General features: G+C 42.8%; 1 protein-coding gene across 4 annotated transcripts in view; it reads left to right on the forward strand.

The window, feature by feature from the left end:
• Positions 1-10,243, forward strand: part of ERGIC1 (endoplasmic reticulum-golgi intermediate compartment 1) — a 99,203-nt gene extending 88,960 nt beyond the window's left edge. For 3 of the 4 annotated variants that reach the window (XM_075068106.1, XM_075068105.1, XM_075068108.1), the window contains one exon: positions 8,242-10,243. In XM_075068106.1, coding sequence (XP_074924207.1) covers positions 8,242-8,349 — 108 coding nt within the window. In that variant the 3' untranslated portion in view covers positions 8,350-10,243. Of the gene's footprint in view, positions 1-3,411; positions 3,558-8,241 lie in introns of those variants that run through there. The other variant, XM_075068107.1, reaches the window with a different exon arrangement.
• Positions 10,244-12,975: the final 2,732 nt, after the last annotated feature.

Here is a 12,975-nt window from a genome sequence, read left to right on the forward strand (position 1 = left end):
TGCTATATCAATGGGACCCTCTGGCCAAGATGTAGTTCCAGGTCATGTCCCCTTTATGTATATCTAGGCAGAGAACTCTAAGCTTTGGTTTGATCTCCTGTGTGTGTGTGTGCTGGCTTCTTAGATTTCTCAATGCAGGTGTGGGGAAGCTTTGTGAAAGGATCAGGGAGAACAGGGTTGCTGGAGATTAAGATGCCTTGGTTCTCAGCTTTCTTTTCCTATCTCAACGACACACTCTGATCTGTTGTCATTCCCATCATTCTAGCTCTTCCTAGTAGTATTACCAGCCTAGCCTTTTGCATCATGATTGCCCCAGAGACTGGCTTGTTGTCACTGGTGTGCTGAAGCCACAGCATTCTGATCCAACAGAAGATTATCTGCTTGTGACAGCTGGAGTTATTGTTGAGTGGGCAGGCTTTGGAAACCGCTAGGCTCTTGCTATGCAGCAGATGCTTGGTTAAAAACCACAGAAGGGGGCTACAGAGGGAGCACCTGCCATTCTGTATTGAGCAGCCTGTTTACTAGACCGTGCTCACACAATCATCACCAAAACACTGTCGAACTGAAATATGTTCTTGGAGTTGTAGCTGGGAAAAGACCCTGTTGGGCTGTGAGAGGCTTTGGCAGGGTTGTAAATGTAAACCTGTTTGTTGCCACAGAGGCAGCTGAATTTTTAGTTTCTGAGTCTGTGGGAACCCTAAGCATGGGTGTCTGTTGGGAGAATGATGTAGATGTTGAATGCCAGGTGCTAAGATCTACCAGCTATGTGTAGGGAGGTTCTGGGAGGTCAGGTCAGAAAGAAGTGTTGGAACTACGCAATATAGTTCCAGTGGACTCTTGTGCTGCTGTTCTGTGGATAAACAGAGGATGTCTGACATCTTGCACAAGCATGGAATTTCTTTTTAAAATCCCAAAGGAGCTGAGATTGATATATCTGAACACACAGCACTGTACCATATGTTATGGCTTTCAGCAGGGCCGGCTTTAGCAAGTGCGAGGCTCGATTTGTACTCACCCGGCAGCGCTTTGGGTCTTCGGTGGCACTTCGGCAGCGGGTCCTTCACTTGCTCCAGGTCTTCGGCAGCACTCAAGGACCCACTGCCAAAATGCTGCCGAAGACCCGGAGCGAGTGAAGGGCCCACCGCTGAAGACGCCCCAGAGCACTGCCGGGTGAGTGAAAATTAGAAAGGCGCCAGCGTGGGGCCCGATTCCAGGGAATCAGGCAAATCGGCCTAAAGCTGGCCCTGGCCCTCAGTACTGCCATCTGAACTGTAATGCTGTCTAGTGTAACGCTTGTTAGTTTGTGGTTGCCTCTTTTGTTTTCAGTGACATTAAGAACTTCATTCTGTGACATGCAAGAGGCCTAATCTATACATGGCAAAAAGCATTGTGCTAGAAAATGCTTTAAGTATCCCATTTTAACAAATATAAAGTTAAGCACAACTTAGCACTAAGTGAAGACCAGGGCTACCATGATTACCATCATGTCAACTGGTTGTGAACCCTACGGTTAGTCACAAACAGTTGACACAACGTTAAACTTGACAATCCTTGTCTAAAGAGTCTTTAACATCATGATAGTTAATGTGTTGGTTAACACAGTGACATTTCGCAGTGTAGACACGTCATTGGTGGATAAAGGTGTATGTGTGTGCAACATTTCACACTTTATCAGTTGTGAACTCCCTAGGTGGTTAGCCAGAGAGCAGCCTTTTAGTACACAGGGTTAGCTCTGTGGGACGAGTAAACAGAGAGAGTTACAAAGGAGCAATCCCAAGGGAAGATTAGGAAAAGATGCCTAGTATTAGAGGGCTCTTCATTCTAGCAGGCAAACACATAAGAAGATCCAGTGTGTAGAAGTCAAACTAGAAAAGTTCAAACTGGAAATATGGTGCAAATTTTTAGCAGTGACAGCAATTAAGCATCAAGATGGCTTGCTGAGGAGCGTGGTGGACTCCCCATCACATGAGCTGTCTTAGAAAAACACTCAGTTTTGATTTAAATACATATGCGCTAGCTCAACAAAAAGTTACTGAGCTCAGTGCAAGGATTACTGGATGCAAATATATTGCCTGTTTTATGGAGGAGCTCAGACTACATGATTACAATGGCCCCTTCTGCTCTTAAAATGTGATCATGAAGAAACCCTGAAGATCCTCAGTATGGTATTTCACTTTGGGAAGAGACAGCCATGTTGCCATTGCCCTTCTTTCATCTTCCCCTCATTATACCCATGCAGCCTTCTGTTACCAACAGCTGCACTGTAGTCCCTTAATCATCTGTTAAAACTCTAATGTGGTGCCCATGTTATCATCACATGTTGTCTCCCTCCTCCCTTACTCCCCTTCCTTTATTTGTCTTCCCCCTTGGTGGGGTAGGCATAAATATCTCCTTAAGGCAGCTACTGGTCTTCTATCTATAAAGCTCCTTTGCCCCCATGGCACTACACAAATAAATAACAGTGTGGTGCCTGCTTCCCGTGAATCCCACCATAGACTGGGACTCTGAGCACATATTAGAATCTCGCTGATGGACTGTCTGATAAATAAATTACATAGCATCACTTCTGTATTGACCCAGAGAGAGACCTTGTGTGTCACCGCTTTTGTTGGTCACAGCAAACTCAAAAGCTGTGTGTGTACTGGGAGGCAGAGGCCAATCAAATGCCAGGTGTGTGTGAGTCATAAGCACTCAGCGGCACAGAGCTGTGCAGATTAATATGTATTTTTCTGTGAGTTTTCCCCACCCCCCCCTTGTGTGGCGGCACTAAAGTCAGATTTTCCTACCATCTGATGCAAACTCTAAAAGCATTTTTTGTGGTGTAAAATCTCCTGTCAGCTGATCCCCTGTGGACTGAAATAGCCCACCACCTCAGCTATCACTTTCCCTGAGAAGTCACCATGCGTCACATTCAGAGGGGTGGCAAGGGAGGGGGGCAGAGTGTGAAGAGTGTACTCGCTCCCCAAAAATATGAATTAAGTCTCTGACAGGTGCTCTGGTTTCCGAGGCTTTCATCTGCCAGAATGCCAGCTGTGCTGCAAGAAACACATCACCCGGCCCCACCGTCACTGAGGCATCTCGCTGTTTCACTGAGCTCATAGGACACAAACATCATTGGTTATAAATATGTTTATAAATGAGTGATTTCTTCCCCACTGCCCTCTCTCATCATTATTCTATTATTAGAGCTGTTTATTACTGTAACAAACTCCCTGCCTAACTCCGCAACTGCTACTTATCCGTGTGGCGAACCAGTGGGATTTGTTCTGTGGCAAATCGGATATGGTGCAATAGGCCCAAATCGGGGTTGGCTTCCTCCCAGGGAAATTGCACAGCGAACTTCCCTATCGCTGCTGACCCTTTGCTCTGAAGCTTTAAATAATCTTATTCCGTTTTCCCATCCATCTCTAGGATCCTCCTTCTTCCTGAGCAAATGAAGCATTGCAGTTTGTTCACCTTTCACCAGCTCCAAGAGTCACTATCGTTCAATGAGCCCCACCCCAGGCTGCACTCTGAATGACATACAAAAAGACTACATTAAAAGGATATTAAAGTTGCAAAGGCAAGCACATATATAAGCTTGAAACCTTAGCAACTTTCATTTGGGCCCTTTGTGTGTATGCGTTATTCTACAGTCTTTCATTACATGATCACATAGTATTTTTACTGCCTCATTCGTTGCCCAGGAGGGATGGGGTATCTATTCAATATTTCTTTTTATCCCCATCATTCAGGTCTGACCCATTTGTTTATTTACTGCATACAGTTTAAACCTAGCACTGAATACAGAGTTATTAATTTCCTCATGGGCTTTTCTGTGGTGCTCATCATTATAGTATTGAATGCTTCACAAATATTTATTAATTTTATTCTCACAGCATCCCTCTGTAGCAAGGTAGGTATCATCCCATTTTACAGATGGGGAGCTGAAGCAGTATAAAGGAGATATATTGATAGAAAAGAGAGATGAAGCCAAACTTGTTGTCCACTAATTTTGGATGCCCTCACTAACACACGCAGGGCCTGACTTTTCAGAGTACTTAACATTTTAGATGTTCACAAAACACCTCCTATTAATTTTTAGCCACAGCCATGAGCACCCAGCAGTTCCACAAATCAGGCCATAAGTGATTCAAGGTGGGCACTCAGAAAATGAACACACAGCTAGTGGCCCCCTGTGAAAAGTTTGGTTGTGACTTGCCCAGCATCACATAGGAACTTCTGGTAGAGGCAGGGATAAGAATCTATTTCTCCAAGGTGGCGTTTGACTTCCTTAACCATAAAACCCACTGCTTATTTTTTCTTGTAGTCCCCTGCCTCATTCACTGTACACTTTGCAACTTCTGAAACAAATGAAGCAGGCGGGGCCAACAGTCTCATTAACTAGACAGCCCTGATTCATTCCTGGAACACCATCCATTCTGTGCCTGAATGAGGCAGAGGTCTTGTGAAAAACAGTATGTGATCATGTAATTAAAGACTATATCAAAGTTCATATATATGCAGATAGAGTGGGCAGGGTGGGAATTAGGGTTGTATAAGCAACCTTAATGCTGTTGTTTCCTAATTTTTGAGCATGTGACTATTAAACTTAAAGTGTTCTTTTAACATAGGGTTTTTCATGTAATTTCTCAAATTTTTCAAAAAGCAATCTGGGAAAAAAAACATGTGGAACCATATTGATCTCTATACCATCATGGGCCATTGGCACAGTTGGAACCATTAGTTCCACAGTACAGACATCTGCCCTTTAAGCTAATTGAGAGAGATGATTATGGCCTGCTATTGCTGTGTGGACCAGCAACTAGAATGTGATGAGACACACAGTGTTAGTGGTTTTACAGGTATTTGCCAACAGAGGAATATTGGAATCCCAGGTTCTGGAGAAGAATATGCTCTACTAATTACAGAGTCTTCTGATTCTGTCCCCTAGCACAGGGGTAGGCAACCTATGGCATGCGTGCCACCTTGATTTTCAGTGGCACTCACACTGCCTGGGTCGTGGCCACTGGTTCAGGGGGCTCTGCATTTTAATTTAATTTTAAATGAAGCTTCTTAAACATTTTAAAAACCTTATTTACTTTGGATATAACAATAGTTTAGTTACATATTATAGACTTAGAGAAAGAGACCTTCTAAAAACCTTAAAATGTATTACTGACATGTGAAACCTTAAATTAGAGTGAATAAATGAAGACTCGGCACACCGCTTCTGAAAGGTTGCCAACCCCTGCCCTAGCATGTCCCCAGCCCTCCCCAAATTGTTTCCTTCTGTCACATTCCTCCTCTGCTCCTGCCCTCACTTTAATCCTCTACCCTCCCCGAGTCAGGTTTCCTTCTTCTCCACGCTGCCCGGGCACCAGCGTGGGAGCACTGAGAGCACAGGAAAGGCAGTGGCCATGGTCTCTGTTCTGGTGCTGGGCACCACAGTGCCCCCCAACAACTGTGAGAAGCAGTTGCAAAGAAAGTCCTGCTCAGCCCCAGGCCAGAGAATGCTGAGAGGTCTGGGCGGGGTGGAGTATGCTCAGCAGGATTGCTGCAGAGCTCTGTGGGGATGGAATGTTCAGAGAATTTTGCTGTCAAGCTCTTAGCAAACTTCTAGTGAGAAAGTACAATTGGTGATTTTCCAAAGCTTAGAATTCAGACAAATTGGGTACGTTTTCATAGGGACACCAAAAAACACCTCTGACTTCCAAGGCAACTCTCCTGTGAAATTTCTAGTCCTTGCTCCAAAGCACGAAGGTGCTAGAGCTTCTCAGTGAAATAGTTGTGAGTTTAACACTAGAAAAACATTTTCCCTTAAGCTCGTTTTTTTCTTTCTTTTTGTGTTGATTTAATTAATTAAATAATTCAGCCTGAGTTAAACACCCAGCATGGAAAACTTCAGCCTGAACAGTTAGTTTGGCAAAGTCATAAACAACTGAAAATGGGCTCTTACAATGGAAAGTGTTAGGTAGCCTTAACTATTGTGTCGTTGCCAGCTCTACCTCTTATTCATCTCCATCCTTTACGAGCTGAACAACACACATTCACCCTGCATTGCAAAATGCTCTACAATAAAGAAGGGAAGGCAGATTGCTATGGATGACAGAAAGCTGCAGTGGACAGATGTTGTGTGGTGACTAAATTGAAAGTCGGCTTGCCAGAATTTGATTTTTATTTTTTTTGTAAGTTCAGTGGCTGATACAGATTTTTATTTTTAACCTTTTTCTGATTGACTGAACACTGATTTAAAATCAATCAGTTTCACAGCAGTGCTGCAGGAGGCTCCCTGTGCAACCATGGTGGGGCATTGATAGCGGGACTGCAGGGGGCCATGACAGCAGGGCTGCAAGGGGTGCCCTGCACGACTGCAGGGCTGGTGACTCTGGATCCCTGCAAGCACAAGGTGGGGGAACGGTCGCAGTCCTGGCAGGGCAAAGCAGAAGACTGCAAGGAGGAGGATGAGTCCCTGGCCACGGGAGGCCATCCTGCTGTTGAATGGCTCCTCCCTAGGGATAGCCCCCCATGCTCCCAGCCAGTGTATGAGTGAGTGGGGCCATGACAGCTTGGCGGTAGGGGGCTCCATGCATGGCTGCAGGGCTGGTGACGCTGGATCTTTGTAGACACAAGGCGCGAGGGAGGCTGCATTTGCTGATTGTTACCAATGGATATTTTAGTGTGTCAGGTGAAATCAACTTTTACTGTCAACTAATCATTTAAATCAAGTCGTGCCAAGCCTAGTTAAAAGCCATCATGCTAAAGCTAGTAGGTGGTGGGTGAGGGATTTAAGAGCCATAAGAGAGAAGAAATGTTTTCTGCTGAGATTTGAAAATAGCTGTCTATGAAGCAGAGAGAGGCTGTTTCAGTCAATAAGAGTTGCATTAGGAAAGGATATTGTACCATCAATAAGACTACAGAGGGACAGAATCACCAAAGTGAGGTGAGAATGTGGAGGGACAGAATCACCACTAGGCCAGTGAGTCAGCAGGAAGGGAGAGTAGTGAGATTCCAGAGGGCTACTCTGCGTAGATGATGATCCAGAGGAAGACAAGGTGGATGAGGTAGTAACTTAATTGGACCAACTTCTGTTGGTGAGCGAGACAAGCTTTTGAGCTACACAGAGCTATTCTGGTTACCTGAAGAAGACCTCTGTGTAAGTTCAAAAGCTTGTCTCGCTCACCAGCAGAAATTGGTCCAATAAAAGATATTACCTCACCCACCTTATCTCTTTTTAATATCCTGGGACTAACATGGCTACAGCAACGCTGCATACATCCAGGGGAAGAGAGATTCATACTACAGAATTCTAAAAGTTAGAGATGGATTTATGATGTGACAAGTCTTTCCCGTTACTTGGGGGCCAATGCAGCATTGTTCCCTGTGGCACATTTTTTAGTGTTCTGTCCAGACGTATTTAACGTGTGCTAAGTGATAGAGTTTCTGCCACTGTCTTGGGAGGCTGCTCAGATATTTGTCTCTGGAATAGTGGCAGAGTATGGGAAGGGACAAAGGTGAGACAAGGGCGCTTCATTAGACATTTGAGATGTGCTGTACTTTTTATTGGAACATATGATAGAAGCTGGTGCGTCAGATTCCTTTGCCTTAAATTCTTTTCTTCCTTGTGCTAGTATTTTAACACTCTCTGAGGTGGACTGGGGAACAGTGAGGGCCTGCCTTGGAGCTCCCCTACATAGTAGGTGCACATTTCAAAAGCAATGACTGAGGTGTCCTGATGTCACCACTGTGGTTAATCCTTGGAGTATTCCTTGGGGTAACTACTGGATTGAAATGTACCAGATTGAAGCTATTTTAAATGGTCTTATACGTGGACCTGGAGTATGAAGGGGCTGGGTACTTAAATAGATAACAGCAGTAGGGGGTTCAGACAAAGTGGGATCAAGGTACACTCCAAAGGAAAATCCAATTGTATTTGTGATACTGGGGATAAAGAGAGGACTCTTGTAAATACACATCAAATGAGTGACATTGTGTTTAACATGGTGACTTCATCCTTGAGTAGGGCTGGCAGAGAGAATGGGCTAATAGTATTGTGAAGAAGTTTCTTTCCTCTTCAACAGGACTGGTAGTTCCCATGCCTTGACATGTAACTATCTCCCCAGCATTGATCCCCCTCAAAATAACCCGTTGACTCCATCAAGTACAATAACTGTAAGCACTTACCTTTTCCTTGGGTTTCAAGCTGTGTGAAGGTCTGTCTCATCAACAAATCCCTAAACTCTCTCTTTTTGTAAATTTCAGATTTGCGCCATTATTGGAGGAACATTTACTGTAGCTGGGATCCTTGACTCATGCATTTTCACAGCCTCTGAAGCCTGGAAGAAGATACAATTAGGGAAAATGCAGTAGCGATGAAACCGTTATCCAAGGCTCCAGGGGCAAGAGAGAAGACATGACTACACACACCTGTTTCTGTTTCTTCTGTTTGATTGAATCGATACTTTATTCTTTAGTCAAGTTATTCGGTGAAGCCCTTTTTTTCAACAAATCAAAAATCTGTCTACATTTCAAAGCTCTGAGTCATCAGCTCCCTCCCCACAAAACCCCCCAAAAGGTTTTTAATGTAGAAATTGCATTTATGAATTAACTCTCCAGGATCCTATAGAGTAACACTTTAGTGTCAGAAGGGTCCCTTATGTAGGGGTTGCAAAGATATGTGAATTCTCTTGCAGCTCTTTCATGCTATTGGAATTGCATGACTAGACAATCATGTATTTTATACGGCAAAATTATGTATTAGGAAGAAATTCTACCTACAGTGCCAAAAAGAGTGATGTGTCCATTGATGAAGAATGGAAAGTGTTTAGTCCTCACAGCAATCCCAAGGGGAGAGAGGCAAAAATGACTTCAAGATGTTTTGTTTTTTATTGAAAAGCTCCTCTGTAGATATGACCCTCTCTAGATGAAATGAGCAATTATGATGAAACCTTTCCCCAACCACCTTCTCCTTGGTAAACTATCTGTAACTGGGGAAGGGGACAGCCTCTTTTGTACTCCTTTTGGATGTAAAAATATTTTCATTTCTTCCCAATAACTGAATATCCAGTCTTGTGTTTACAGATGGCCATACTGAGTAACACTATTATATGTGGCCTCTTGTTTTGAAGGAGAATAGTTGTCATTGCAACACTAGCTTTGTATCCGTTTTTCCTGCCTTTTTTGAACACAGACCACCTAGTTTGGAGTCTGCAATTTGATCTGATTTATTTGGAAAGAGTCACCCATACTACTTGTTCACAGAAATGCTGTGCTGTCTTGGGTGGATGTACACAGCTTGATGCCTTGTGCTGTCTGTGTATGTGATGCACACCTGTAAAACACAATAAGCCTGTCCTTTGGGATTTTGAGGTGCCTGCATTCCCAGCACTTCTTAAAAAATAAACTGAACCAGGCATCTTTTACCAGCCCTAGACTGGCAGTTACTGAAGTCCTCTGTCTAGTCACAGAGACCGCACAGGCAGTAATGGGGCAAGCTTTCCTCACAGACTGGCTCCTGCCAGTAATCCTAAACCCTAAGCATGAAAAGGTAGCTCAGCTTCCAGGTCCTTCATTTAATTCTTGACCTGTCTGAGACCTCCAACAAATGGGAGTATATGAGGAGATTTTCTGCCAGATACAGTTTGTATGTGATGTGAACATCAGTCAGTCCACTGGGAACTGGACTGACCAACCATGTGTTCTCCATAGGCCCCTAAACATCCCTTCAGTCCTTGCACAATTTGTGAATTGTGTGACTTGAGGGACACACGTTTTGATTGTTCCTGGGTTGCTGCAAATCATAAAACAATAAACTGCAAGTGTGTCAACTTTACATATTCTAGAACAGGTTAAGGCTTTCTTTGGAGTAGTATCTATTGTCCTTAGCCCTCTCCTGGAGGTGAAAGTGTCCAAATAGAGCATTGTAATTATATGCATCTTGAATATTCCACATTGATGAAAGAGCCAGAAACATTTCAATCTGCCCAGTATGTCTGTTGAAATTGTCTCATTGCTTTAGAAGTAGGGAAGATAGCCAATAATTTTTAATCATATTGACAAAAATCTTTTGGTACCTGCCCTGTAGTAACTTCTGCAAAATGACAGTGGTGGAATTTCCCATGATTTTCTAATGGACTGATTGCTATTATTTTAGGTGTGAATTGGATCTTGTAACTTCCTGTATCTGTTAATGTATGGATGGATTTTATACATTTTTTCCATTTATAGAAATCAAGTTGAAAACAGTACATTTGTCTTCATTTCAGTGTGTGTGTTTGTGTGTTTTTGCCCACTTGGTGGTGGAGGTTGCTTTGCAGAGGGAACATGGGATTTTTCTAGTATGATCAGTTCTGCTGAGGAATTTCCTCTAATTCAGTGTTCCCAACCAAAGCTTAAAGCAAACGTTCTCATTTTTCCTTTTGCGTTTGGTGAATTTTTGCTGAGAGCCTGTTGGATTAAAGAATTAAAAGGATATGATTTTAGCATCTTGCACAGCGCATCTTTGTCCCACCCTTTAAAAATGGAGGTCCTTGGCTATAGGACAGCCAATTGGGCTGTGTTGGTTTTCAAATAGATTTCAGCTTACCTGCTTTCTTGCCAAAACAATCCACTGAAATAACCCAGTCAAAGAGCTGTTTCATAACTCTGCTAGTGCGTTCAGTTTTTGGTAGAGATAGAACCCCAACAGCCTTTCAAATGCCAGATGAATTTGGAAAAAGGGAATGTCCAGATCTTGACATCACAGCTTAGACCTGTCTCGAGGCAATGGATCCACAGCTTCTCAAGCTTTGCCAAACGAATGCTGCTGTATGTTCTGGGCATCCCCATTCCCTTGCTGTAGCTGACCCATATTTTGGCAACATGAAACCAGATGTCAGAATATGTTTAATAAAGGAGTTTGCTGTTCATCTCTCTCAAAAGAGAAGGTGACTTGTAGCAGCCACTTGGCTTTTACAGTAGCAATCTCTCTCTCTCCTTCCCACCCCTTTATTCTGTTTTGTTTCCGTACACTAGGAGACACCAGTTAAAATGAGTTAACTGTTAGGGATATTTTACACAATGATGAAAACAAAACTCAACCAAGCCATCGCAGCAAGAAAGCAGTCAGTGGAACCCCACTAGTCTGATGTCTAACAAAGCATACCCTAAAATTCAAGCAGAAGTTTCCACAAAGCTGTTACATTAATAGATGCTCCTTTTCCATTCCCCTCACTTTGCTTTTACATGTACCTCCATCAAAATACTGATTTGAGCGTTTCTTGGAGGGACATCCCCAGAAATAAATATTTAGCACTTTTTAAGATGTTAATCTCCGCAGTAACTAAATAATCCTCATACGCCCCCTGAAACCTGCATTATCTCTATCACACAGTTGAAGAAATGGGGGCCCAGAAAGTTTCGCTTAAGGTCCTGGAGCAACCAGGATTTCAATTCCCAGATCCGTGAAAAGTCCATCGCCTTATGGTGTTTCCTCAAATGTACATGGAGTGCTGAGGAAAATGGGACACAGGGCTCTCTTGTGGTGCTAGTGTTTGGAAGTGGTGGAAACAAATACTCAGAAGAGGTTTGTGCATGTCTGTTTGTTTGCAGATGTTTTGCAAACCAGGGTTTAATAGAGTACCAGCTGGACTAAGTAAGATCACTGAATATTCATTATAGGCAGTTAAGATACCGACATGTATTCTTAAGGTTCCTCAATGCTGTTCATTATAAGTAAGACCCGCTTTTCAGTTGCTTATAACTTTGCCATAAAAAGATGGTTCAGGTTAAAATTTTCCTTGCTGGATATCTGCCTCATACTGATCTATTTTTTTAAAAGCTTTGGATACAAAGGTTCACGAATGAGGCAGGGCCCTGTGGAAAAAATAGCATGCAGTCATGTAATTAAAGGTTCTCACAATGCATATGCATAAAAGTGCCAAATCAGGGTTGCACAGGCAATTTTAATTCTAGCATTTCTTAACTTTTGAGTGCTTGGCTTAGCAGCATTTACATTAAAAGAACGTTGTCTTTTTGGATGTAATCCACATAAAACTTCACTTCCATTTGCCTCTCATTCCACTAGCTTTGCAAGACCAAGTTTGATGAGGTTTTTCATCTGTAAATGTTTTGTTTATTTTAATGAGCTGTGTATAGTGAAATCATTGTAAGCATTCTGACATGGGTGGAAAGTTGAAACAGTAGGCAGCCTCCCTGAATTTTAATTGACACTGATTCACTACCAGGGCATAAAAAATAGGTAGGGCTCAATCTTGGAGGTGCTCAATCTCAACTCCAGCTGACTTTAGTGGAAGTAGTGTTTGCTCAGCACAATGCAGGTTATGCTCAGAACCTCCATTCCATTACTGGCCCTTTTCAATATGTATCTTGCTGTATGAAAGCACTTCCTCTTTCTTGAAATCCTTTGCAATACAGGGTTATAATGATTGATTGAACCACTGTATTAATTAAGCCAGACAGGTTGTCAGGCTGAAAAGAAGAGGTGTTTATAAAATGAAATGATGTAGACCAGGGGTAGGCAACCTATGGCACGTGTGCCGAAGGCGGCACACAAGCTGATTTTCAGTGGCATTCATACTGCCCGGGTCCTGGCCACCAGTCTGGGGGGGCTCTACATTTTAATTTAATTTTAAATGAAGCTTCTTAAACATTTTAAAAACCTTATTTACTTTACATACAACAATAGTTTAGTTATCTATTATAGAGTTATAGAAAGTTACTTTATAAAAACAATAAAATGTATTACTGGCACATGTAACCTTAAATTATAGTGAATAAATGAAGACTTGGCACATCACTTCTGAATGGTTGCCGACCCCTGATGTAGACAATGATCATTGTCTTGTTTGCGTCACCACATTCCCTTTAACTTTGATATTGTTTATTAATATCTAGACTTGTGTGACAGTTCAAAATACTGAGAAAGGATCAGGCTCTGCCAGCTTGCAGTTGACCTCAAATCTGGTTTTGAACTCAGGTTTCCAGAAGTGACAATCC

This window comes from Chelonoidis abingdonii, chromosome 7 (genome assembly GCF_003597395.2).
Source record: "Chelonoidis abingdonii isolate Lonesome George chromosome 7, CheloAbing_2.0, whole genome shotgun sequence".
Lineage (NCBI taxonomy): Eukaryota > Metazoa > Chordata > Testudines > Testudinidae > Chelonoidis > Chelonoidis abingdonii.